The 27,415-nt window shown below is 42.4% G+C and overlaps 1 protein-coding gene across 2 annotated transcripts in view; it reads left to right on the top strand.

Annotated features, from left to right (window-relative positions):
- The window catches only part of TMEM178B (transmembrane protein 178B), a 220,066-nt gene continuing 192,651 nt past the window's right edge, over positions 1-27,415 (top strand). The window contains exons 1-2 of one of the 2 annotated variants that reach the window (XM_039708256.1): positions 1-159; positions 520-2,001. In XM_039708256.1, the coding sequence (XP_039564190.1) occupies positions 1,620-2,001 (382 nt within the window). In that variant the 5' untranslated portion in view covers positions 1-159; positions 520-1,619. Of the gene's footprint in view, positions 2,002-27,415 lie in introns of both variants that reach the window. The other variant, XM_039708255.1, reaches the window with a different exon arrangement.

Below are 27,415 nucleotides of genomic sequence, written 5' to 3'. Positions count from 1 at the left end.
TCGGCCAAGGCTGCAGGGCTCGGTGTTTGAACAAGGAAAGATTCCCAGGTGTACAGAAGATTGGATTTGCTATTATTTGGGTTTAAAACGGTGAAATGAGATTTCTAAAGCTTGGGGTCTCCAGCTCGCCTTCTGTTGCACTTGATCTCTACAAGATGGGTGAGTTATTCCCATTAAAGAGAAAGGGAGTGAAAATTTAAGGAGAAAAAAAAATTATGTCTGAATATATAACTACTGATGCCGGGGATACGATTCGTACGAAGCTGCTGAGCTAAAAAATCTCATCTCCGACGAGGAGATCGGGCCATATGGCAGAGAAATGGTGCAGCCCGAAAGCTGTTGACAACAGTTAGGGGCTGCTTTCCTCTCCCCGTGTAAGGTGTGTAGCTCCCCCCCACCTCCGCCCCTCCGCCCCTCCGCCCCGGTTTGTTTTGGTTCGGTTTCCCCCGACCTCCCTCCCCTCCCCGTTCCTCAGCATCCTCTCCGCCAGCCGTAGCCCTGCCTGCCTTCATCTTGCAGATGGCTAACGTGCCGCCGTGTTAGGAAAACTGTGCACAACACATCCCAGCGCCGGGGACGGAGGAAGCTTTTCAGCTGCCGGCGGAAGGGGGGGCAGCACAGCGGGTGTGTGTGTGGAAGAAGGATGCCGGGGCCGCGGGCAGCCCCCCGCGCTGCCTAGCGGGCTGCGGCTGCTCCCGCCGGAGCCTCTGCCCGGCCCGGAGCCGGGGCTGCCGGGGCGCTGCCCGAGCGCGCCGGGGAAGGAAGGCAGCGCGGCGTTCGGCTGCCTGGATGACAGCGCCCACGACAAAAGCGGGAGAGTGAATGGCAAGGCTGGCGGAGAGAAGCCGAGGTGTCTCCGGAGCCAAGATGCCAGTGGCTGTCAGCGCAGTCTGCTGAGGGAGAGAGCCGTGCGTGCCCGCCTTCCCAGAGCCAGCCGCGGAGGGGATGTTTTAACCACGATTGCAAGCGGCAGCAGCAGCGGCGGCAGCAGCAACAACAACAACAGATTGCTCCCCCCTCTCGCTCCCTCCCTTTCGACCCCGCTTTAAACCCAAGCAAGTGACCGACCGTCCAGACGATGATGCTCTTGCTGAGCCACTGACAAAGAAAAAGCAAGTCACCCATTCCTGACGTCGGGACAACTGGCTGCTTGCAAGTGGGAGATGCCAGGCTGTTGAACTTTTCTGTCCTGTGATGATGCTGTAGTGAGCTTGCTGATCTGAAAGCCATCTCTTCTGCATTTCTGAGTGGGCCAGATTGAAAGAGATTAATGGACTGATCAGCCATCAGGTCTCTGCAGGGGGATTCATCTCTTCAGCCCCTGTCCCTCGGGTGCTCGCGGTGAGGGGGTCACTGGTGAAAGGCTGTGTTTCTCCTCACCACGTCTCCTCTGCAGAGGAGAAGAGGCAGATGAGACTCCAAGACTGCCTCCAGGGCAGAACTTTGTAGTGCTCTCAGCATCCGTCTGCAGCGTGGATGTGAGCCACGGGAGTTGGGGATGTTTGAGGCAGTCTGTGCCAAGTGACACCTAGCAGTGCTCCGGTGGTTTTTGCGTGGTCTCACCCCCAACGGCTTTGCCTGTTGTGAAGATGTCCATGGTGTTTCTGTGAAGCTGAGGCATGGCTGCTGGAAGGTTACTGCTCTATGCTGGCCTCTCTTTAGCTCTGTGTGCCCTTGGCATGCTGGCTGTGGCAATCTGCTCTGACCATTGGTATGAAACTGATGCCAGGAAGCACAGAGAGAGGTGCAAGAGCATCACCACTAAGAGAAATGATCCTGGCTTCATTTATAACTCCAACAACAACCTGCCTCTCAGGGCCAGCAGGTCTAGGTTGGACCGCTGGGAAGGGAAACTCCTCTTGGCAAGAAACAGGAGGCAGATCTTTGCTATGAGCGCAGTCGATGAGTGCAACAGACAGTACAACTCCACCAATATGGGGCTCTGGAGGAAATGCCACCGACAAGGATTCGACCAGGAGCTGGAGGAGCTGATTGCCAAAGGTATGGGCTGTTTTTCTTTCTACCAGATGAATGTGCCAAGCTCTCCTGAGATGAGCAGGGGCTGAGCAGAGCCATTTGGGCTCACAGATGGGAGCTGGCGTCTCTAGCCAAATACCTCTCCTTGCAATGGGTGAACTGGCCTGGCTGGGCATTGCTTCCAGAAGCACTGCCAGGGCAATTTGCCACAGGATCTCTACTCCTGAGACATGAGGTTTGGGAGCAAGAAGGCACTGAGGGTGAGAACACACATGCCCCAGAATATCTTTTTCATGCCTCTCTCTCTAGTCTGGATATAGTCTTCTCATCACCATGGTATCAGATTATTTCCACACACTAATAAGAAGCATTCATAAAGGAGATACTGGATTTTAAATTTTTTTTTTCAGTTTGTTTGACCCTGGTGGCTTGGGCAAGGTACATAATATTTTATTGGAGGCTACACATGTCTGTGTTTCATCACTGCCTTTCTGAATGCCCCATCCATCCTGAAATACACCATTTGCAGTGCTCACATGTAGCCTTTTTCTATCCTCAAATGGAGAGTAAACAAAGAGAAATGCTAAAGAGCAGGAGGAGACCCAGCTTGCTGTTTACACTGAGCTATGCTTTGGAATATTTTCAATATCTACAAAACATTACATGAATTTATTAGAAAGGAATAATTTTCTCTTGGGGTGGAGATGCATCTGTTCGCCTGTAGCATTTTTGTGCTATTTTTTTTTCCTAGTCCTTTGGTCCTTTGTCTTAATTTTTCTCCTAGGGCAGTGATTCAAGATGATGGTCATTTTGCCCCAAACGTTTCTTTGGTATAAAGTACAGGAAGGGGCCACATGCATAAACCCCTACCTAAACCGAAGATACATGTTTTTGCAGGATGATGAGGGTTTCAGTAAAGGATGATGGCATCTTTGCTACCCACAGCATGGTTACTCTGTACTACAAAATAACATTTCCCTCCCATGGTTTTTCTGTTGCAATCAGAAGATTCCCCATTGGTTTATTTCTATTGTAGTGAAATCATTGCTTCTCACACAGTGCCATCTTCCAAAATACTTGTCTTCCAAGAATGTTCTCTATCCCAAACTCTTTTGATAGCCTTCATTAATTCCCTCCTCAGACATTACAAGTGGAATTATTGCTTAAAGCTACTTTTTCAGGAGGGGTGTTCTCCCACGTTTGTCCATGTACACATGTTTTATGAGCGAGCACTGGATGTGAGTAGCATGGTAGAAACTTGTACCAAACCAGTCCAACCTGGATCACTGCTTGGGATCCTGCCTGTGTTTCTAGGGACCCTTCATATCCAGCTGCTATTTAACAACTCCTAGGAAATAGATTGGTGTCTTCAGCCCCATTTGTAAAGGGCAGGTGGACATGTGAAAAGCCTGTCAGCACCCAGACACCCTGCTGCTGGTTTCAGTGCCAAGGGAGTGATTCCTATTCTCCATCTAGGTGAGGATGTATGTGCTGGGCTGGCTGTGGTGAGCTGGATTGCTCTGCCACGTGTGCTCGCTGTGCTTGGGGCATAAACAAATTCAACCTTGACAGCGGGCAAACATGTCAACAGAGCTCACCTTTGCAAATGCAGTTGTGGTTATTAGAGAGGATTTTCAGCCTGAAATAAGTGAGACTCTTTCCTCTTTCTCTACCTGCCTTGTCCTGGGAGCAGGAATGTCCATTTCTCCTGCCAGAAACAGCTGAAATTGCATGGCGCAGGGTTATGTGTAATGGCAGCTCTGCTAAGTGTTACCCGTAGGGAGAATGTGACAAAGCAAGATGAGGTGGTTACATGCAGGAGAAGGTGGTGTTTGGAAGATCTTGCTGTAGTCTGCTTGCGTTCATGTGTGTGGGAATGAGTGTGTGTGAGTGTGTGGAGTAAACTAAGCACACAGCACCCAGCTGGTAGCCAGGGATTCCCTGGGCCCAGGTGCAGTGATGTCCCTGCACAGGCACTCCTGCATAGGTGTGTCTGCAGATGGCCAGGGAGCCACTTGGCAAAGTCACTGCCCCAGGGCAGGTGTGCAACTGGTGCACATAAAGGAGCTGTGTGCAAATATCTGGGTGTGTCACTCCTGGTCTGCTCTAAATGTTTTCTGATACACTTCTAACAAACTTCATTGTAGGATAAGAGAAGTGTTCAAGGAGGGAGACTTGGAGACTTGTAACATCAAACAGCAGCATTTTAGTTCATTTGATGGCCTTTCTGGTGTGAGGATCTGTCTGTGCTATAGCTCTCAGACATGAGGAAGAGGAGGAAGAGTCACCCATAAATGCTATAGAGGTATAGCATATATATATATATATATGCTTTGGCACCTCTAGACTGAAACACAGAAGAAGCAAATATAGTGGCAATTCAATAAAATAAAGTGTTTGACTTGCTCAGAAATAAAAATGGAGATGTTTCCTTTTTGACCCCTACTTATATGATGAAAGTGAAGTAAGTGTCACTGCTGTCCAATGTTGAGAAAAGCTGTGAGCTCAAAACAAGGCAGGTATTCCAGGCACATCCTAACAAGCTATATCATGAAGGTAAAAACTAAAAGCAGCTCTCACTTCTATGACATACTTTTTTGGGAGTTAGGAGTTGCAGGGAAGGGTGTGTGGACAGTGTATATCGTGTGCAGGTGTGAGGGGCTGCAGATATTCCCAGTGTGTAGTGTTCAAATAACCTGACTGGGGCACATATCCTTGCACACATGAAATCACTCTCTATGAGATCCAGGGCAAATACCTTGTAAAAGAGGATGTGCATACAGCTTTAACTCTTATTCCTCTCTTAATGTAATGTAATGTAATTTAATGTATTGTTAATGTAATTTAATGTAATACACCTCTTCCAGAAGTGGATAAACTAATGCAGGTTCTGGCCCCAAATATGGTGTGCAATGTTATATATAATTGAATGTAAATTTTATTAAATGTTTTGATTTTTTGTTTGTTTGCTTTTAAAGCTGGACAGGATCTGTGATCCATTTAGTTTAAAAGAGATCCTACATTTTTCCCTAGGCAAAACTTCCAGTATTGAGAATGGTCTATTGAGATTTGTCTATCAAAGTATAACAAAAAATGGTCATTAAGAGCCTAACTAGCTTTGCAAATACCCTGCAGTTATTCTGCTTATGAACTCTGCTGAAATTAATACAAGCTATAGGCAATGGCTTGTGGCAGGATCAGGAGCTGTGGTACTTGGCAATATTCTGATACCAGTGATTTTAAAAACCAGTTCTGTTCCTGAATAGGTTGAGTCACTTCTATAATTCTATTTTGTATTTATTAATTTTTTACTTTCTGGGAAATAAATCAAGACATTTATGTTGGATTTTGCTAGAAAAACTGGAGATGTGTTGCTTCAGGTTTCTTATATATAGGTATAATTGATAGCAATACATATACAAAATAGCTGATCCTATTTTTATTTCTCCTATACTTTTTCTTTGTATTTTCATAGAAACCATGTGCATATTTCAAAATAATACAAATAGGTAAATAAGCAGTGAATTAAAAGAGATTGTTACAAGTAAGTATACTCAGGGAGAGGCAGACTAGCATGAGACCAAAGACTTGAGGAGTATTCTAAAGATGCAACAAAATTAGGCAGTTCATTTCTTCTCTTTGACATCATGAAAAAAAAATCAAATCAGAAACAACAGAAATTACAATCAGTAAATAAATTATTGGAGTTGAACACGCAAACTGAGGTCTCAGTCTTGCTAACTTTTGCTCTGCTGAATAATCTATATTTCTGCTTGGACCAAGGGAAAGCAGTCTGACACAGAGGGACCAGTGGAAAAAAAAGAGCTAACAGAGCTGTTCCTCTGCTTCTGCTTTCACATCTGATTGAGCCTTTTAGCATCTTGGGACTAGACTTTCACTCCTGATCCCTAAAACCTTGCAGAGTCAGGAAATGCTGGCTCTGGCGTTGTTCAGCACAATATTCTAAAGCCCTTCCAATTTTCAGGTGTTTGTCCAGTCTCCTTCACAAACTGAATAGCCTTGCTGCTGGAGGCCCCTTTGAGCATAGAGCTCACCCTGTCCTATCAGATCCACTGTTTGCCTGTTTACCAGGGAGTTTCTAGCAAAAGCAGCAATCCCTCACCCGAGCAACAACTCTGAGTGAGCCAACCAACTCCAGGACTAAGCAAGCAGAGGGCTGGAATGCAGGTGAGTGTCTGGGAGAAGGCAGAGTTATGTCCTGCTTTGGCAACCAGCAGCTCACAACTCCTTGTATACAACTTGTAGTGAGCCAGAAGAAAAATGGGGAGCCACAGAGTCTGCCTGCATGCTATGGCAATGCTGCTCAGATGCTTTCCTGCAGTAGTTGAGAGGAAAACAAGAAAGGAAAAAAGGGAATTACATCATTTAATTATAAAGGTACAATAAAGTAGATGAAGAAGTTGCACAATAACCAGAGTCTGTTCCATTTAGACAATTACTACTCAGAGGACCTTTCATTTTGCCTTTGGAAGGCTGCCAGTTAAACCTGACTGTATGGGGCTCTGCTGCCTGCCATTGGAATCCAATTTTTGTTTAAAAACCCCCAGAATTTACATTGACCTTATTATTTCAATCCTCCTTTTGCCCTATTTCTTTTTTTCTTTGGAAGTCATAGTAAATCCTATTTTTAAAACATTTTATTGTGAGTATGCTTAGCCCATGCCACCACTGAAAAAAAAAAGAAATCCAAACCCTAAGTAATGCATGTGCAGCCTACCTCCATCTGAAATAATATGCAAGAGTTCTGGGATGAAAGCATTCTCTGGTTTGGTTTGTCAGATGCAGGGCATAACTGAGGAGAAAAGTCTTAACAGGACTACTCCAGCCGTCACTTGGGATTATTTATACACAAATGGAAAAAGGCTACTGAGAGAGGCTACTTGCAGCTATATCTAGCTGCAAAGAGCAAATTTTTATTTATTTTTGTAAAAATTCTTTCAATACCTTGCAATGCTCTAGATTTGACTTTTAAAGTGCAATGGTTTTGACAGGTAAATTAGGACAGCCATTTTTTTCATGTATCCTTTATACATTAAAGACTCAAATCCTTTGTTTAAAATATGTGCTTGAAATCCCAGCTGTTTTCCAAATGGACTCATTAAAAAAGGGATTTTATTGAAGTCTGGATTCTTATCCTAGAGAAGTCAATAGTAAATGTTTTATTGAATATGGTGATACAGCAAGTTCAGGCCTTTAGTGTTTCCTTTGAGGCTAAACTTGTCCCTGGGTAGAAAGGCCAGTGCAAGGTCTGTGCTCCCTCCTGTCACAGCTGGAGTTCTGCTGGAGGCATCCACTGAAATTCAGGCAATAGACAGCACTGGAGTTGAATCTTAGGCCATCCAGGTACTCACTATTGCAGTTTTTGATGCTGACATTATTCTTAGTCAGTTGATGTAAGACTGAAGTCAAACAACTGAGATACAGCGAACCTATCCTCTTGTTCAGGGATTTTCTAAAATCCTTTAGTGGATGAAAGCACTGGTTCATGCGTATGTGTTCCAGGAGGATTTGGCCCATCATATTTTGAATAAGCAATTTAATATTTTAATTGCATCAAATTTAAATAGCAATTCATTAAAAAGTTTATTTGCCACAAGTAATAAGAATCTGACACACTCCTCTGACACATCTGAGATAATTAGTTCGATAATATATATCTGCTAAAAATACTAAGAACATACATGTAATTTAACAGAACAGCACCTGATTTTGATTATGACTTTTTAAAGGGCAAATTTCAATCAAACTGTTGGCTTTCAAACAAATTTGCCAGTGAAGACAAATGGAAATTTTGCCTGAGTAAAAATGACAGGATCATGCCCTTCTCAAGAGAAACTGATATTTGCAGAGCTGCCTGCAGGACTGCATGCTTAATTCCTGTTCATTTAATTGAACATCCAAATCCTTTTGAGAAATCTCAGCATTTTTATCCTTTCTGCCTACTGCTAAAAATTTACAAAAGCTGTGGAGGAAAGATTTAATATGAGTGTAGTTGTGTTCTATTCACTGTAAAAATAAAAATTTGAAAGATAATTTTACTTTAATAGAGATGAAATGGTCTGGACTATTTTGTCATCTCCTGCAATAAAAATCCATATTAATATGCTTTTTCTCATTGAAAAAGTATTTCTGTGCATTTAGAAAAGCTTCAAGAAGGGACTGAGTTCATTAACTATTGCAGAACCAGTAGGGGAAATGAGTTCATTAACTATTGCAGAACCTTTATAGATAAGAAGCTTTCTTTTTTGTAGGTTTAGCAAAAAGAATGACAGTAACTTATAATGTGACTTACTTAATGGCTCATTGCTCACAAACTGCTGCTGGAACTCTTAACTACACATTTACCTCTTTAGGACCAAAAGAAAGAAATGAGATGGTTTCTTAGTTTTTAAGGAGTGAATAAATAAATAATGTGGATTCTGGAATCCAAGTTCCCTTTACAGATCATTTGGAATAGAATCCACTTAAAAGAAAAGAATATAAGCTAATACATTTTCCCTACAGGAGAGAAATCAGAGAAAAAAAAAATTGAAATGTATCCATTTGCTTTCTCATTAGGCCTATATTCTTTTATAAATAAATAGTCAGAACTGCCCAGCTGAGCCAGCTGAAATCATAATCCTGTGTAGATAAGTACCAAAATAGATGAAAGAAAGGTAGTACTGCAGTTAGGGCAGGGGCTTACAAAGCCAGAAATCAGTCCAAGCTCTGCTATAGTCCTTCTTCATGACCTGAGGCAAGGGGCTAAATCTCTCATACCTCAGCTCAGTAGCAGTATAATAGGGATTTCGTTCACTATTATTAATGCCAGTTTGCATTCTACCCTCAGATTTACGAGCCTTAATCATGGATCAGAAATCATGGATCAGAGAAATGTCCCTGTCTTTTTGACATGTGGCTGCACTTTAAATATTGGCAGTGAATGCAGCCTTATGAGATAGTACAAGGAGACTACAAAGTAATTATGTTCAGTGTGAGCGGTAGTGGCTTTAGAACACCAGGAAGCAAACCACATTCCTGTGAGTGCTACAAAATGTGGCATTCCTACACAGGTACAGTTGCAAAGAAGGATAATGAATAAAAAGTGCGGATGTTTATGGGATGGTCTTCCAAAGACTGAGGGATGGCACCAGAAAAATCATGGGTCATGTCTGCTTGAAATATTAATAAGTAGGTGATGGGGATTGACCTCTTTGGTTGGCTGTAGGAAGAAGTTGACATTTCCTTAATGAAGACAAATATATTACACTAATGAGATAGATATGGGGACAGCAGTCTACAGCTGCTAAGAGAAATGACGTGGTCAGAGTGATGTGTTAGGAAAATTATATTTCCAGCAACATCCTAAATGGATATGTGGAGGGCAAGTTCACATTTGTAAAGGTCAGAAAAAGAAATATGGTGGTAATAAAGGCAGGGGTGGTGAGAGCCTTGATAGTGAAAGGATATGCAAACCTTAGACATCCCCTGGATCTATATACATGGTGAGAGATATGAGATGAAAATGTTGCTCTGGTTCTGGATGAGAACAATGAGAAAAGTAATAGCATTGTCTGTGATGATCTAGAGGGGAATTACTGAAGAGAGCATACAGTAAAGAAGGAAGAAGACAATTAGGAACTCTGTTTTAACTACTATAAGCCAAGTTTGTTATATGTGTGTCCATGAAGAAATATTAGAGATACTGTGAGTATGGACCTAGGAAGACAAGTCTGTGTTAGAGGAGTGAGCTTGGAAATTGCTACATGGAGATCAGAGCGGAATCTATGTTTGCACTTGAAATTATCAAGGAGTGAAATACAAAAAAAGAGAAAAGCCCCATGAACCCCAGCAGATCCGGGAGAATAAAAGTGTCTTCTGGAGGGCATGCAAAAGGAGCAGATTCAAAGGTGGTGCAGTAGAAGTCAGTAACACCATGGTAGCTGAAGAGAGACACCGCTTCAAGTTTAAACAGCACAAGAGACTACTGCAGGTAGCCAGTGTGCTGCAGCAGGTGAGAACAGAGTATTCAGACTGTCCTGAAGATTACCCAGTACATAAAGTAAAATTTTAGCAGTGGTTGCAAAGGAGAGAAAGCAGCAGTGAACTAGTGGGGAGGACTCCAGGCAACGTCTGTAACTGGCATATTCACAGAGGTTGGTGAGAGAGGGAGGAGAAGAGAAGACATGGTATTTATAGGGGAAAATAAATGTTTTAAGATAAAAGAATGTTTTAAGATGAGAATATTTTGAGAGGAAAGAGATGGAATGGTATTTGTGCTATGAGAGTAAAGAGGCAGAGGGGCGTCAAAGGTCAAGGCAGAGAGAGAGCAAGAGGGCAAGAGCAGCTGTAAGGAAAGGCAGGAGGTAGAGTAAGACTGGCTCAGTGGCAAATAAAAGAAAGGAAGAGAGCCACATAGGAAGTTTTTCATCAGTAGAAGAGAAGAATGGGGAAGGAGTTGTAGGAGGGCAAGAGGAAACAGAAGGCAAAGCTGGTAGAAGAGGAAGATCATGGTTTGTCATTTTCTTATGGAAGAACTGGGTGAAATCCTGTATGACAGCTGAAGTGGGGGCTGGAGGAGGCAGAAGGGTCTGAGGAATGAGCCAAATGTGGCAAAGAGGTGATTGTGACTGAGTCTGAAATTTAACTGTGCAGAGCTGGAGTAGTAAGTCTAGGAAACGAGCAGAACTAAATGGGGAAACAATGCATTTATAGAGGAGAAAGTTAACCAGGTAGGAGGGTTCCCATTAGAGCTGCCCTGCTGTGTGAGACATAGCAAAGAGCAGCTGGTGTGGATCAGCTGGGATTTGGGGTACAGGGCAGGAATAGCTAGAGGAATGCAAGGCAAAAGATCTGTGAATGAGAGTGCAGCATGGATAACATCTACAGGTAGAGAAAGGCAAGGAAAGATAAAGAGGGTGATAATAAGGGCAGGCAGAAAGTCCTTGATGCTGATGATCTGAGCTGACAGAAAGGCCAAGGAAGCTTAGTGTGAAGAGGTGGCTGGTGCTTGTTGAAAGAGTCTGGGGGATTGTCCAGGTGGTGGAGGAGAAAGTTGTGGGGAAATCACAGGGTTCAGGATGAAGCCCTGCCTTTTTGGTGACTGACTGGATCAGAGAGTTGTACACTGAACAGAAGATGCGCTAAAACATACGGCTTAAAGGGCAGAGAAGTCACTACCACTGACTCTTCTACAACTTGCTTTGCCTTCCTGCTGTGAGTTTATTCTGTGTAACCTTACAGAGGTGTAAGCATGGCTCTCCCCAACAGAGCTCAGCAAATTTGTCCAGTGCTTGTATCAGCCATGTTCCAGTCTCAGCTTGAACCTAAAAGAAGATAAATAAATATCAAGTATTAATTCAGGATATTTTCCACAAAGTGGGGTGTGTATGTGTGGGTGTGTGTGTGTGGGGGTGTGTGGAGAATGGTATTTGCATAGCTGGGGGCTTTTAAGGAAAAGGAGTTCCAGGATGTCCTGTGTACGCAGCAGTGTGGATCCTGTTAAGATATCCCACCAGATCGAGTGAAAGACATGGGGTGTCTCATTGTAGCCCTCACTTAATTCTGAGAACTTCTGTGGGTTTTGAGTTTTAACAGCAGACATTTGAAAAAAGCTTCCTAAATGTATTTCTAGACTTTCTAATAGGATGAAACTGTCATACTAATTTTATTGGATAACAAAAGTTATTTGAAAAGGTCTTTCTGCCTCAATATGAATGTATGATTCTTATCTCTGTCTCTATTAATCAGTGCCTATCTTTGAATATGAAAAAGAGCCTTTGTAGTGTAGATACTTTTCTTTCTGCCTAATGGTCATTTAAAGACAGAAATATTATAACAGAAACAAACACAAACAAAGAAACAGAAACTTTTTCAGATGTTACAGGTGTAGATTAGGGTCACTAGAGTGATTTTGAAGAGGTGATGATTTATGGTAGCTGATGATCCAATTATATTGCTTTGTCTTAGATATTTGAGTGGCCCTGATTAAGAGAGTATCCAAATACTGTTCTTGGTTTTTAAACATAAAGGAATTTGAAGACTAGAATGGCACATGTTTTGCACACAGGACAGTTGCTCAACAATGCAAAAGTTCTGTAGGACAACCATTTGCATTGGAAAGAAATTTGTAATTGTTGATCCCTAATTACAAATTTTATGATAAATTTTATCCCCTTTCTATTTACCAGTTCCCAAGACTGTCCAGTTTTGTTCATGTCATATTCTGTAATGGTTAAAGAGAAAGGGAGGGGTGTTATGGTGATCAGAGAGACAGAGGAGACAGCCAACAGGAACAGGGGAAATGGAAAAAGTCAAATAACTTAATGGGCTCAAATTGGGAAGTTGGACAATTTCCATCTCAGTCTTTTGAAAGATGTGACATTGCAAGTCCAGTAAAAAGGATTTTCAATAAATCTGTCTAATTAGGGTGGTGCATTAGAAATAAAAAGTAGCAAATCTATATTTTAAAAAAGGAGCAAAATTTGTCTGGGCCACAGTGGACCTTTTAGTTTGATCATAATAATATCAAGCAGTGTTTAAAGTAAGTTCTAAAGTAGAGATTAGTTAAATGCACAGGGGAAAATGAAATAAACATGCAAGGTATGTTTTCCTATTTGAAGTGTGCCAAACTACCCTGATATATTTTGCTAGGAAGATAACTGGGGTTTAAGATAAGGAAATGCTTTAGACCTAAATTATCAGGATTTTGGCAAACGATTTTATATTCTGCCCCTAAGGAAATGGTTTGTTGCAATGTTAAGGCAATTAGTACAAAATTTACAGGGGGTTTAAGGAATTGACTGAGGGAAGGCAAAATGTGCTGAGAGGGGAAGTGTCAAGATTAAGTCAACAGTAGAATTCCTGAAGTAGGTGACAAGTAGCACCTTTGCACAGAAGTTAGTAGGGCTCATTGAAAGAACTTTGAGCTAGATTTGAATGGAGAAAGAGATAAAGCCAGGCTTGTTGATGATAAGCCTGAGGATGGCACACCAATGTTTTAGGGACAGTGTGCTAGCAAGGCCCTTTGGTTTGCTGTCGCAGTGGAGGTAGAGGATGGAGATTCATATGGCAGTAAATACTCAAGAGTCAGTGGTGTGTTGGAAGGAGAGACTGTGACCTTTGGGAAAGAGGCAGGTAGCTCAGGAGGACTACAAGGATGTAATAAGGTTATGCAGAAAGGAAATTGGAAGGGCCAAAGCACAACTAGAATGATTTGATGATCTTAAAGGCCTTTTCTAACCCAAATGTTTATGTGATTCTGTGATGAATTGCCTACTATGCAAGAAAAATGAAGAGTCCTTTCCAGTACTGTGTGCTTGTGAAATATCCATAGGACTCTGAAGGATTATTTTACTATTATTGCTAGTTCCTCTTTTTTTCTTTTTCTTTTCTTTTCCTATGAAAGACCATATTCATGTCTGTATCAAGCAGGACCTGATGGAAGGAATGTTTGTCTCTGGGCTGTCTGACACCAGCTACAGGTGTCTGGTGAGAGGGAAGGGACATAAGGCAAATCCAGCTGCACTATCCCAGCTGCTTTGTCTCTTACTTAGATCTGAGCCACACTTGGTTTCATTCCTGTGACACTCCACACATCCAGGAAAGACTACAGAGGAGGACTCTGAGCACTTAATGCATACTTCACCTTTCATTGAAATAATGTTTTTAGTTGGGTCTTTGTTTCCTGGCTCCCTCATCTGCTTTCATTTTAGGTTGCCTTAGCTCAACAACAAAGGCCTGTTAGATTCTCAGCTATTTATATTCATAAGGCAGGAGAATGCAGAGCCTTCAGCTTCTTCATTAAAACAGTTTATATAAAATAAAAGAGAATTTCCGTACTATATTTAAACGTTCAGAATGGCTGGCAGCAGCGGAATTAAACTCTTCTTCGCTCATATTTAAATTATCATGAAATGTGTATTTCAGTTCACAAAATGTTCAACCCTTTGGCTGGTGATGTTGGGTGAGTTTTCTTATATTGGGATTGATTTTGGCACAGGATCCACACCCTTATGAGGAATAAATGACCCACTATGGACCTTGTTCACTTGTGTCTGAAGCAGACGACCACAATCCTCAAAGAAGTTTTTGGGAAAGGTCTTACAGAGAGCATAAAGGCTCCACAACACTAAAGGTAGGAAAACATCTAGGATAGTGTTTCAGGGCTGTAGTTCAGCTCCAGGAAATGTGGAAGCACAATGACGTCAGTATGGAGCAAGAAAAGCGCAGATGCTGTTCCTGTCTGGAAGTTCAGAGAATGTTGTGTGACACTCCCAGTAGCAAAGCTGCCTTCTGCATTACTGAGAATGGTTGCCCAGCCCTCTGCCTGAGCACCTGTAGAAGCAGGGCTGTATCTAAGTTGGGTTAGAGAAGGGATTTCTGTTCTCTATTTCCACTGAAGAATGACTGCACTCTGATGAAGAGGCCCCATTCTGCTTTGAGTGACCTGGAAAGGGTGGTGCCAGGGACCAAGAGAGGGGAGGCTGAAGGTTGATGGCATTGCCTCTACAGTCATGCCACATATGTGGGAGCAGCTGGATGTGAGGTCCTGTGCCTGTGTGCTGAGCTGTGCTGTCAGCTATACATATGTGCCTGTGAGCTATTCTAAGCCGCTATACATCACTGAGAGTATGGAACAAGGGCAGAGGTAAGTGGTTTTCTTGGCTCATTTGTGTAGATTTAAGTCATCCTTTTTCCATTAAATAATATTTCATGTCCAAGAGGAAAGAGGAATCCTTTCTACTCGGTGTCTTGAGGGAGGAGCCTCCGATTTTCAAACGCTATTCCTTCTAACTCATTGATCCTGGTGGGAAAGGTAGTCACAGACTCTCAGGGCATCAACTTTGTGGGGATGGGAGCAGGACCAAATCTCATTGACCACTCCATTGACCAAGGTCCATGTTTATCAGTGATGAAGTGGCTGAGAATGGGTCTGTAGTGTATTGGCCTCTGGACCTGGAAAATTCCATTTGTGGAAAGCACAAGGACTGGTTTCAAACAATTTTTTAAAAAGAAGGTGTCATTGGGAAGAGTATGGCAATTTAAGTGTCTTCCAGGGAAGTAGGGAGAGGCTACTTGATTGGTTGGAAGGAGGAAAGATGTATGTCAGTGTAAAGTCTCCCTCACACTTACAGTGATGGCACTACAGAGACAGCCTCTGCTTCTCCCCCACTCTTTCCTTCTTGTCCCCTGTGCTGTTCTTTCCAGTGTCCCCTGCATTCTGTGCCACACCAGAACTTGTGGCACATCTGCCCCCTCTTGTTCATCAGTTATTATCAGCATCCAGCCTGTGACACAGCCACCAATTGTCAATGCCTTCAAATGAAGAAGCAGTAGGAGCAGGAGTAGATGAACTCTTCAGCACCAAAGTCCTCTTTGCCCATGTGTGACTAAGAATACAAGTACAAAGGGAGAGAAAGGGGAAAGAAGCAGGACTTCCTTTAGTGGAAAGTTGCCCACAATGCTGAGGTATGGGCAAATCTTCAAACTCAAGCTCTGCTTCACCTGCTGCCAGCCTTGCTTCCATCTGAGGGGTCTTGGTATCCATTTGGTTGTGTTACCAGGGTGTAGCTTTTGGCTGGTGGCATCAGGATGACTGGAATTTCACAGCTTCTTTAAAGGTTCTCTTTCTTTTGAATACAATTAATGGCATTTTGGGAGCTCCTATACCTGAAATTTGAGGTGACCTGCACTTGATTGCTATGGTTGGATGACACATTTTACCCGTCACCTAGAAAATTAAGTTGTTTGAATGTTCATCTTGGGCACATGAATTAGGCACTGAAATACCTCCTCTGAGGACTAAGGCTCTTCACGTTGCTTGGGATAATATTTCATTGAATGTCTTTAGGATCCATGTTTTGAAATGAGATCCATCTGTTTAGCTCTCAGAAGGCACAAATTGCCCCAGTTATATCTATCCTGGTGGCAATTTACATCAGGGTAGGACTTGGTTCTAATACTTGGGGATCAAATAAGAACATTTCTCCATTCATTTCAATGCTTTCTTTCCAGGGTTTTGGTCTGTGCTAAAATGCGGGTCAGTGCTCCTGAGTTTAAGTTTTCATTTGAGTAATTTTCACCCTCCATCAGAGCTATGGCAACAATCTTCAAAGCTGATATCATGGTTTAGGCATCTGGTGCACACATACTTAAACCAAAAGACACAGGCAACATTTATAAACTGGATATGAGTGGAAGAAATAGGTCAGGAGTTCTCTCTGTTGTCTTTAACAGTTTCTTTTACCATCAGGCTGTGCCTTTCCAAAGGTAATATGTTAATTATTTTTCCTTTGTTTCTAAGGGCCTGGGAGAAGTGACTCCTCTGACATTTTGGTATATTGCTGTAAAAAATATGGAGAAAATTTTCACATGAAACATATAAGAGCCAAAGTTTACCCATCACAGATGCTAATCTGGTTTCAAAGGATTTAACAAGGCCTATTGTCTACCATGCTGGGTTTTTGTTTGATATTTTTCTGTTGATACATTGTCTTTGTGGCTTTTTCATCTGCTTATTGATGTATGGCTGTATATACTGGTCCTTCAGCTGTGTTCCAGTTTTATATTAGAAGAACTACTTTGTTTTTTGTGATTCTTATGGTTCTATTTAAAGGTTTAGGAAGATAAGTCTGAAATAAATTTGTAGCTCTCATGGATTAAAGTAACTTCATTAAAGTGAACCAAGGGAAAACAGAGATGCAGTGGGTGCCTGAGCCCCCAGGCAGCCTGGAAGATTTACTTAGCAAGGTGATCACAGTCATTTCACTGGAGCATCATGTTTCAGGCTGGAAGATGAAAATTCAAATTCACTGATGAAGGGGAGGTCAGAGTAAGAATGAAACCACCAGGACTGAAAGCTTGGAGTTGTGTTCAAAAGAAAATGGTGGCAAAATTAGGAGAAACATATGGAAAGAGAGACGAGGAAGAGTGTAAGAGAATGGAAGCACTGGTAAGGAGAGACGGCAGTGGCTGCAAGGGGAGCAGACCTTTTGTTGAGCATGAAGGCCAGGATCTGTCCTTGAAAAAATATTGAAGTGCATAAACAAGGTACATAAACACCATGTTTCCCCTTTGGCTGTTAGCAAACTGTTGGCATGTTTGTGGAATGTGTGGGAAGAGCCTGAACTCAAATGCTGCCTGTGACCCAGACTCATGGTGAGATTTTTCTGACAAAAAAAGATTTTTCTGGGTCCTTACTATAGTAGAGGCAGGACAAGAGCAAACCTGTGACCAGCCTTTTTCATCTCATTCATTACCAATTCAAAGGGTAACTTCACCTGCCATTTCTGTCCTTGTGGAGCCTCCTTAGGAGCAAGTCTTCCAGCAGTGCACTTCTGATCAAGTTTTCCTCCAGAAACTGAAGCAGGAGCCAGAGTCCTTTGGAAAGCCCTGCATATAAATATCTTGTTTAGTTAGTCTAATAAAGGTATTACTAACAGTGCTGCTTGCAGGATTTATTGGGGGATTTCACTAAGACAGTGTTAGCAGTGGAATTATAGTCATTCTCTTGTAAGACCTTGTCAATGCGAGAGAAAATAACATTGATCCAATCAGAGATATTTTACAGGATCAATGTAATATTCTTTTGCATAATCACAACCAAAGGATTATGGGCCTGTGCTGGGAGTGATGAAGGATCACTTGACAGATCACAGCCTCATTTGCTCTCATCCTTTTAACTGGTGAAGTACAGGCAGTTTTAAAAAGTCTGCGTCTATACCTGTATCTTAAATACATCAGGGCTTGTTCGGGTCACAGGCATTATATATTCAGTCTATTGCTTTTAAACAATATTTTTGGCTACATACATTTTTCATAGCTGAGCCATACTGAAGCATCTTGGTATGACCTTGAGACAATTCCCTCTGCAATCCAGGAAACCAATGTACACAAAATGGGAAATGAGGCCCTGAGGTGAGCAGGGAGGAGGAGAAGATAAATCAATATACAGCATGAGCCTTATAACCCAAACATCTTAAGGGATTCCGAATAAGTTTGTGTAATTGAGCTTTTGGGTAGTGCAGCAATTCCTCCAAGGGGATACGAGATTGCACATGGCAGTGAATTCAGGAGGCCTAAGAGTATCCTGTGGTATGCTGGGAATAACTTATTATCAAACAAGTCCCCCTCATTGTTTTCACTATTGTCTTTGCATTTTTTCCAAGATCCCAGGTCTGCTCTATTGCTTTAATGACAGTTTTGTCATGCCTTGTGAAAGCCCTAAATCCCTCTGCTGGCTGCAGTTTCCTAGATAGTCCCTTGGCTATAGGCAGGCTTGTTCTACTGTGGAAGAGAAGTCGTGTGTTTGATAGCTTCACCAGATTTGATGGAATGGTTCCTTTGGATTTGCACGTCTATCTCAGTAAAGGATGGAAAGGGAAACTGGTGGCTGAGATGCAGAGCAACGGCTCGGCTCACTGATAATATCAGGGACCATTCAAACTCCAATCCTGTGGTTTCAGATGACTACAACTGCAGGGCTGCAAAAGTTATTTGGGGAAGAAAAGCCAGCTATTACAAGTGACATTTAAAATTAGATGGGACATAGCTCTCGTGAAATACAGCAGGCATCAACTTGTTTCCATCAGCACTAGGACAGATGACCGAACATGTCCCTTTTTCAGTCATGGGCACAGTCTAGCCTGAATCAGAGCACACAGTTTGCTAGGAAGCAGTGACTAACATGAAGCATGTGTACAGAGGAGCATGTGAGAGGATGCAGGAGCCTTTGGAATTAACCCTTTAAACAAGTTCAGGCTGGGGACAAAATCTCCAGGAGTTTGTGATCTCTGCAGCTTTACCTTGCACCAAGAGGCATGGGAGGGGGAAGAGGAGAGAGGGTCACAGATCATAGATGGGTCATAGCCTCTAGGCAGCAATAACCATGGCAAAGTCCCCTAGCTGGCCTTGCCCTGCAGGCTCATGTTTGGCAATGCAGGTGTTCCACAGCCATCACTGTGGGGTGATTTGTGGAGGAAGTCTGGTTTGACAGCTCCCCTTTGCATGGCCCATTACCTCCTGTGCCCAGTGGCATGTGGCACACAGCCCCTCCTTGTGCAGACTCTGACCCCCAGCAGTGCTACACCTGCGTGGGCTCCTGCTGCCCACGGGGAACTGCTCCTGCTTTGCTGATGGCTGTTTCCATGGGACCTGGATAACTCTGTCCTGCCTGTAAGCCCTGGGACGTTGCCATGGGTCTGGTGCTGTGGGTAGCACCAACATGGCAAAACAAACTCAGGTTGCCAGAATCATTAAGTGAGAGTAATTGTGGTGCCACTTTAATTTTTTCCTTGCTACCTTGAATAATCAGTGATCAGATTGCTTCTGCAAAATACAGTGCCAAGAAGTAATCGGTGATAGCAATCATTCACTGTATCAGCTCTGGCCACAGAGCTTCGGCCTTTGGACAGTTTTTATATCCTTGCAATTCACGGGTGCCTGTCATTTGTTCTGTCAGTGAGTCTGCAGAAAATCCATACTAAAATGAGGTTGGGGTTCAGATTTAAACCCAGAAAAGCATGAAAAATCAGAGCAAATCCATGCTGATAGACTGTATTTTGTTGTGTAAGTTCAGGATGGACCCTTATATGGGATTTTCACTCTTAACTCACACCATCCTGGTGCTGAGAGTGAAGTTAGATCATGGATATTTCTGGATTGTGCGTACTTTCATGTTAGTGGATCCATAGGCATATGATGAGCAAGCCAGTGTAATTTGCATTTTAAAGTAGTCTTAAATAAGTTCTCATGTCTGCAGCTGGGCTTTGAGAAGATTGTGTTCCCTGGAGTTAGCCCAGGGCAACGTGCTGAAGATCACACATAGCTTTTACTCTGTTCTTGCTCAAGCAAAACTGCTTTTAAGTCCAGGGGAGCTAAGTCAGCCTTGCTGAAGTTAGAAGCAAGCATGCCTTTGACTTCAGTGGGACATAGCTTTTGCTCAGCATTAATTTTTGCTTGTGAAAAGTTTTCAAGAAAAAAATGGAGAAAGGCCTTATAAACCAAACCTCCCAGGGACTTACTAATAACTCCTTCTTGCATAAGTTCACTGCCATGTGAGTCCCCTGAAATATTACCTTGAGTGGAGCAGGAGGTTTGCCTAGAGAAAATTACCTATATGCAAGGCAAGTGCCATGAAACACTTGCACTTAACATTTTATTTGTTAGTATAATAAAAGCATGTCAACAATTCAGTGTTGCCAAATTCCATTTGCCTGTTTGGCTGGGATATGTAGTATTTTTCCTGAGGAGAGAGTAAAATTATGTTCATTTGTTTCTTTACTATGTTGCTCCTGGCAAAGAAGAAGATTTTGTGCCAGGGCCGATAAATATTTGAGTGAATTTTTTGAGGTTGTTACTCTGAACCACTGCCCAAAAAAAGTTAAAGGAAAAATAATCCAAGGCTTCATATCAATTCATATAACTAACCTTACAAATAAAAATGTTAGGTCTCTAGTTGAATAAACCAGTGCACCTCTGACATTATGAAAGTAATTTCTTCTGTGAAAGCTGCAAATGTAAATGTTTCTTTTCAACCAGTCTCACTCACAAATGGATAACTCTGATCTTCCTTGATGCACATTGTGTCGACCAAACAATTTCCATTGTCTTAGGCTTGTTACTTTTTCATTTTTCCCAGAGGGATTTGCAATCATTACGAGTCACTTTCCATTTTGACTTGTAGCCCAAGCAATTGAACACGAGTGTGAGGCTTCGATAAAAGCTGCTCACTGCAGATAAGAGTGACCCCTATTTACAAGCAGGTAAGGTCAGGCCTTTCCATCATAACCTTTTAGGGGGGATGCTGATCTTTCAGGCTCTTACACAGGCTAGAGAAGCATACCATGATGTCCATGTCACTGAGATTTTTATACCATCCCATCACAGTAGCATCTAAATACTGACATCACAACTCTGCAAGGAAATACAGCTCAGAAACTGTCTGGAGTAGATATGCCATGTATTATTAATTACCCAGCTGAAGCATCTGTAGTAATATTTGTACTATGGGCTCTGCAGTTATATTCCCCCCATCCTTTTGAGCACTTATTTGAATATTGTTATTTATTTTAAGCTGCCTGGTGATGCCCAAGCTTGAGGAGTTTAATTGTGCTGTAGGCAGGGGAAGTTGGGCACTTGTGCGGTCTCTGCTGTCAGGCGGGCTTATTCAGCAAAATGGCCGATGCGGGCACACGATGTGTAAATCAGTGACTGCTGCAAGAAGAGCACTTAATTGAAGCTTTATCAAGTGCCTGCAGAGCTGACCTCCGAGCAGCAGCTGAACCACAGCTGGGATGGGAGCAAGCCAGCAGCTTTCACTGATGACTAAGCCTGTGTGCTGGGAAAAGGATTTGCTTAGAAAATTTGCCTGCTTTACCCATGGGTGGCAGAGCACTGCATAACTTGGGATGACTTAAATCATTCTGCCTAACTCACATAAGTTGCTCCTTTCAGCACAGACTCGGAGCTTTCAGGACACTTTGATGACTCTGTAATTGTGTACAGGGGATCTCAGCTAAAGCCAGGCTGCTGACAGTCGGGGTCAGCACGGCGCTAATGACACGGGGTGTCAGGCTGTATGGTGACATGATGGCACATTCAGGCCTGTGAAGTCTTTCTATGCTGGTCTGGCATTGGAAGGGTAGGTCCAGAACATTTTCTATCCCTTCTGCATGAGCATTTCCCTGCTCTGCATGTCTGCAGCTGTGTATGCAGAGACAGGTAAATATCCAAGAGTTGTAGATATTTGCCTGTTGAGAAATGGATCCCACTGAGCTGCACAAGCATACTAAACAAAATAAAGCCCTGAAGGCTGAAAGCAAAAGGAGAAAGAACTGTGTAAAATTTCACAAAGCTGAAAATAATGGAGGACCAAATTAATTTGGAGATAAAATCTAAACAATCTTGACAGGTAATTGGAAACTTATTGACAACATTCTACTGCATGTCTGCAAAAAAACTGTAGTGCTATATTTGAGAAAGAAGACAGTACTGTTTAAAACGAAAATAGCTTTGCTATGAGGGGAAGTAAAAATAGCAGGAAATAAAAATTGTGAATGGGCCTTTTCTCACATACAGGAAGAAGAAAGGGCAACATACTGAAATATCTGGAAATTAAAACCTTGGAACAATAACAGTCAGGTAGGAGAAGAAGTACAAGAAGGAAGGCTATGGGTAGCTGTGTTGATACAGGAAGCAAAGCTCCAAAAGCTATCAAAACCCAGACACTTCAAGTAAATTATTACTATATGCTCTGTAATAGCAAAGCATATTAATGATAGAAATGCTAACAATAGTATTTGCCTTTTTCTAAAAGGAAATGATTAAGAAAACCTGTGGAAGTCAAGAATATTTTTAATAATTTTAAATTAATAATAATTTTTATTTCTCATTTGGGAAAATTCTACATAAGATATTCTTGCCATGGGATGACAGGAAAATACTTTCTTTTCCAGCAGTAGTTTAGACGGACAGAACAGTTAATAAATTCAGTCATTTTAATTTAATTGATCTGAATAATTTGATTCCAAGCATTTTAAAAGACCTAGCTAAGGAAATGTCCAGACTTAATTAATATAAATGGAGATTTCTAGAATTTGCCGGGATACTGGTGAAAGAGCAAAGACCTAGAAGAAAGCTGATATTATTCAAAACTCTTGAAAAGTGTAAATATAAAAATGCTAGGAAAAGTAATTCAGCAGCTAATGTAATTAATGAATAAATTAATAAAGAATTAAATACAGATATGCTACCTAATGCTACTCAAAATGGATTTATAACAATAGATCTCATTAAAGTAATTTTTGTTGAAAAAGGTGCTAGTGTTGATTGAATATTCCTTCTCTTTTTTAGGCACTTGAGAGGGTACCAGATGACATTTTTATTAATAAACCAGAGAAATCAACATGATGCAAATTAAATGGATTAAAGAGCTGGGTAAATTAATGGAGTTTAAAATGAAATTTTCTATAGACTTAAAACAGGTTTCACAGGATGTTACAGGTATCAGCTTTTTGCATTAGGCTAACTATCATTTGTATTAAAGGACTAGGGAAAAACATGACAAAGTGATCCATAAAGCAACTTATAATAGTTTGGGGAGTGCTAAATGATAATGCAAACCAGGTAGCTCTGTGGAAGTGGTTGAGGAGAGCACGCTTGGTAATGCAAGGCTTATGGAGCTCAACCAGCCAAGCTTAACAAAGAGAGGACTGAGGGATGGCTTCACCATAGGCTATAAAGCTGCATATGGAAAGAGAATATGCCGAGGGAGGACAGATCCACTAGCAGACAGATCCGTCACAGGTGAAGGGCTGAGGTTAAACCAGCTGAATTCAGATGAGATATAAGGCCAGTTAGTGGTGAAGGTATTAACCCAAGGAACAGCCACCTCTTGGAAGTGCCAAATTCTCCATTGCAAACACCTTGAAAACTTAGATTGTATTTTTCAAACAGAAATGAATTCTGGACAGTCCCATGGCCTCTGTTGGGCATCTGAGTGAATGATCAGAGCTGTCTTCTGCACTCATAATTTATAACTGAGCATTACATGGAATTTGTGGCTCTGGAAAATGAGTGCCTGACACCAAGAGTTCAGATTTTGCCTGTCAGTCAAAGGGTTCTCTGGCTTTCCTGAATGTAGAGCAAGACTTGGAGTATTTTATGTGTGTAAGTACACAAAGCCATAAATGCACCCACTTCAAAGCTTTGTGTAACTGGGTGGACTAGTGCCACAGCAATGCAGCCTAGGAATGCTCTTAATGCAGGGCCACGTTCTGCTCCATGATCTAGCTGAAAGGATTTTATCAACATCATCAGCATTTTACTGTAGCATAACTCAGAACTGCGTTTACCCTGGCAAGTCAGCATGGCCAGCTGTCCCACAAGAGGGGATGTGGAGGGTGATGACAGGAACAGGCAGTAAAAGAGGGAAAGAATAGAAGGGAAAGTTAGAGAGGAGGGACAGATGCAGTAAAACCATCAGCAACACAAGAGAGGCTAGAAAACAGAGAAATGTGAAAGCTGCATTTTAAGCCATAATTTTGTGTACATAAGGAAAAAAAGGGAGAGAAGTATTGCAAAAAACCAGGAAAATTTGGGAGCAAAGAGAAAGAGTATATACATAAAAGATGGGGAGAGAGAAAAGGAGAAGAAACAGAAATGTTTGTTAGTCTTTGTGACCTTCTGTTACACTTACTGAATTATTTATTCTGATATTTGCTGGTATCTTCCTGCCAGCCATTTTTTGTCACGATATAAATAAGAGCAGAACTCCGTTACTGCTATTCCTGGAGGGATTTTGATGTTGAATGGCAGCAGGCACCTTCCCCCTCCCCCTGGCATCAGGCGATTATGAATTATGCCGAGTGCCTCTAATAACTAAAGGGAAAGGACTGCTCAGCACATTTGGAATGTAAATCTCATTTTTTTCTCTTTTGTAGGTCATGAAATGCAGCCCTTTTCTAAACCCCTGTGCTCAGATCACAAGCTACTGCTGCACACAAATTCGTCAGCCTATCCTCTGTAAGGGTGACATTTTGCCCAATGCTGAACCCCTCAGCATCCTGAGGGCTTGAGATAAGATTGTTATTATTGTTGTTTTAAACACAAGCATGCTGCATCATGTCACTTTAAAAGTGCTGCATAGATGTTATACCACATGGGAAAATAGACTGTTTAAAAAACAGAGATTTGCTGTATTCCAATTAAAAGGCAAGAACTTAATTTATATTTTTTTCCATAGCCTGCAGGTACTTATGGGGTACAATTTGCAGGGAATCTGCACTTACTGGCCAAAACTTTGGAAGTGTTCACTGCCCAGTCACTTTCAAGCAACCCATTGAAGAGAACAAGCACTTTTGGGCCCCTTATTTAGTTCCTGAGCTCTTACATCTCCTGCCCTTGGCACCTTCTTTGCAGGAGGAGGTTCTGTGCTACAGCTTGAGGAGCTCACGGCCTCTGGAGAAGATGCACAGTTTTGCTTTGCAAGAAATGAAAGGGAGGGAAAAATCCCTTAAACATTGATGAGCTGAACTTTCTGATTTATGATTGGAGTAATTTAGTTATGATGCAGGTCATGGATGGTCAGTTTTTGTTTCCCACTTGTCCTGGATTGGGGCAAATCTGGGAGAAAATCTCCAAAGAGGTCCCCCCAGAAAGCAAACCCAAATGGCCCCTTCCCCCCACCGGTTTGGGAAGGATTCCTCCGAGAGAAGTGGAAAGAACCTGTTTATTTAACAGGCAAAGCACCCCCAGCACACAAAATGAACCATACCAGATGACAACACTTGCACCAATCTGAAAAGGATGACAAATTCAGAAAGTCTTTCCTGGGAGTGGTTGCTCTGTTGTCGCTCCCTCCGGTGCTGGGGATGGCTGCTGCAGGCCACAAGATGCAAACTCTTGGTGTTTCCCAGGTCCCAGTCCGGAGCAGCTTTGAATGGTTCCAAAAAGGGAAAGGAAAAACAGTCCAGGGAAAAATCTGGACTGCTTAGCTAAACTAACCAACAAGCAGAAGCAAAAAGCAAAAGCAAAGCAGGAGCACAGCAGAGGCAATAGCAAAGCAAGAGCAAGAGCAAAGCAAAAAGCAAAAGCCGCACTATGTACTGCCCCGTCTCTGTGTCCTGCCAGCTGTGGGGGAGCAGGCTGATAACAAAACCAAAACAAGCCTTGCTCTTCAGAGCCAGTCTTGAAGGCACAGTACATAATATCCAGCATTAACAGAACACACAATTAGGGATACAAGCATCATAACCTCACCCTAGGACACCACTGTACTGGCATTGTGCAACATGCAGTTCAGACCTTGTTTCATTTTGGAAGAGTGAGCAAATTATGTAAATAGTTAAAAGGAGGGATGCAGGTAAAAGGGAAAAAAGAAATTAAAATTACTTAGTGCTTATTTTGCTTTTGGATAGACAGTTTCTGTCTTGGGGAGAAATTAACTTTTCTACACAACTTAAATCTCTCTTAAATTCTTAAAATAGTGCTCTGAGAGTTACATGGCACTGAGGACTTGCTGCTGGCCAGTTTCACCTTATCATATTCTCTCAGAATATTTCCAGCCAAGCAGAGTAACTTTGCTGACAGCCCTGCACGAGCTCCAAGATATTTTCTTGCTTACAAATTAAGTTTTCCCAGCAATCCACCCTGATACTTCAGTTATCATCACTGGAGAATGGATGTCCTCAGGGACTCAAAAAGGACTATGTGGTCTCTCACCCATGGGTTTTAACTTGGCCTTGCTCACATCACTAGTGACCAAAAGTCATTACCATAAGTGGCTTATGTGAAATGTATTGGTCTCAGTCAATTACAAGCAGACAGTTGTCTGCATGACTAAACCACCATCCCAAATGGTGCTTTTTTTGGGAAGTCCTAAGCACAGGCAGGGTCAGTACAGATGGACTGAAACCTCAGCAAAAGCACAAGGAGAAGAGACTTTAAGTTTTGTGCTTATTCACTTTTAATAGAATGAAAATAACAGAAGCTGTAAAATAGCTGTAAAAGGTATTTATTTCAGGTCTGTGTACACTACAGAAGTCTCTGGAGTTGCTCTGACTTACATTAGGGACAGTCATACTCCCCAGAAATTACCAAGGTGGCAGAAAGTCTTTCTGGCAGCCTTTGCCCCCACCTCTGCTGAGGCAGAGCAGAGACCATCAGCCCAGACTGTGCCCAGCACATCAGTTTTTACCCAGTGTGCCAATACAACAAGCTCAGCCTTGCTCTGCACAGAATATCACACTGTGGACAAATAGGGATGCTGTCTGCCAGGCCTTTTTGAGCCACAGAGAACCATCAGACTTGCTGTGACTACCCAGAGGCACTCAGCTTTGTTGGGTTACAGATGGGGTGAGATGCAGAGTCAGAGCCATGGCCCAGGAGGAGAGAGAACAGTTGGTCCATTTTGCTTTAAGCTACAGGCAGCAGATTTTCAATCTGGGAAAGGCTTGCAAGAACTGATCTGGAAATTCAAAATAGCGGATTTTTCTCAGAGCTGGAGCACCAAAGTAGACATTTAGTTTGAGTCAGCTGAAAGCCCCTGATTTAATAACTGAGCTATTTAATTTTGATTTTGCTTTATTTATTCATTTATCTTGGTTAACATGTGTTGACTACTGCCTGCTACTAAACCCCCACAGCTTCCTCTGTTCCACCACTCTCCTCTCCCCAAGCTGTGGCAGTTGAACAGTGCAATGTCTCTCTGCACAGCTACAGGGAAACAGCACTGGAGGCCCACTCTTTGTTGTGACCTAGTCATGTCTTCCTGGCTTTCCCTACAGTGGGGGAAAGCTTTACTCTGTGCGTGCACTCAGGCTTCTTCTGCAGCTCTGTGTAGTCCTGCAGTCGTAGTACATGAAAATTCACCTCAAAACATTAAAACTGAACTTCAGGATGAGATTTTTACCAAGGGGCCCAGCAGAAGGCCTGGTCT

The sequence above is a fragment of the Passer montanus genome, unplaced genomic scaffold (assembly GCF_014805655.1).
Source record: "Passer montanus isolate IOZ18808 unplaced genomic scaffold, ASM1480565v1 scaffold20, whole genome shotgun sequence".
Classification (NCBI taxonomy): Eukaryota; Metazoa; Chordata; class Aves; order Passeriformes; family Passeridae; genus Passer; species Passer montanus.
Note: the sequence above shows the minus strand (reverse complement) of the source record. Positions and strands in the feature narration are given on the sequence as shown.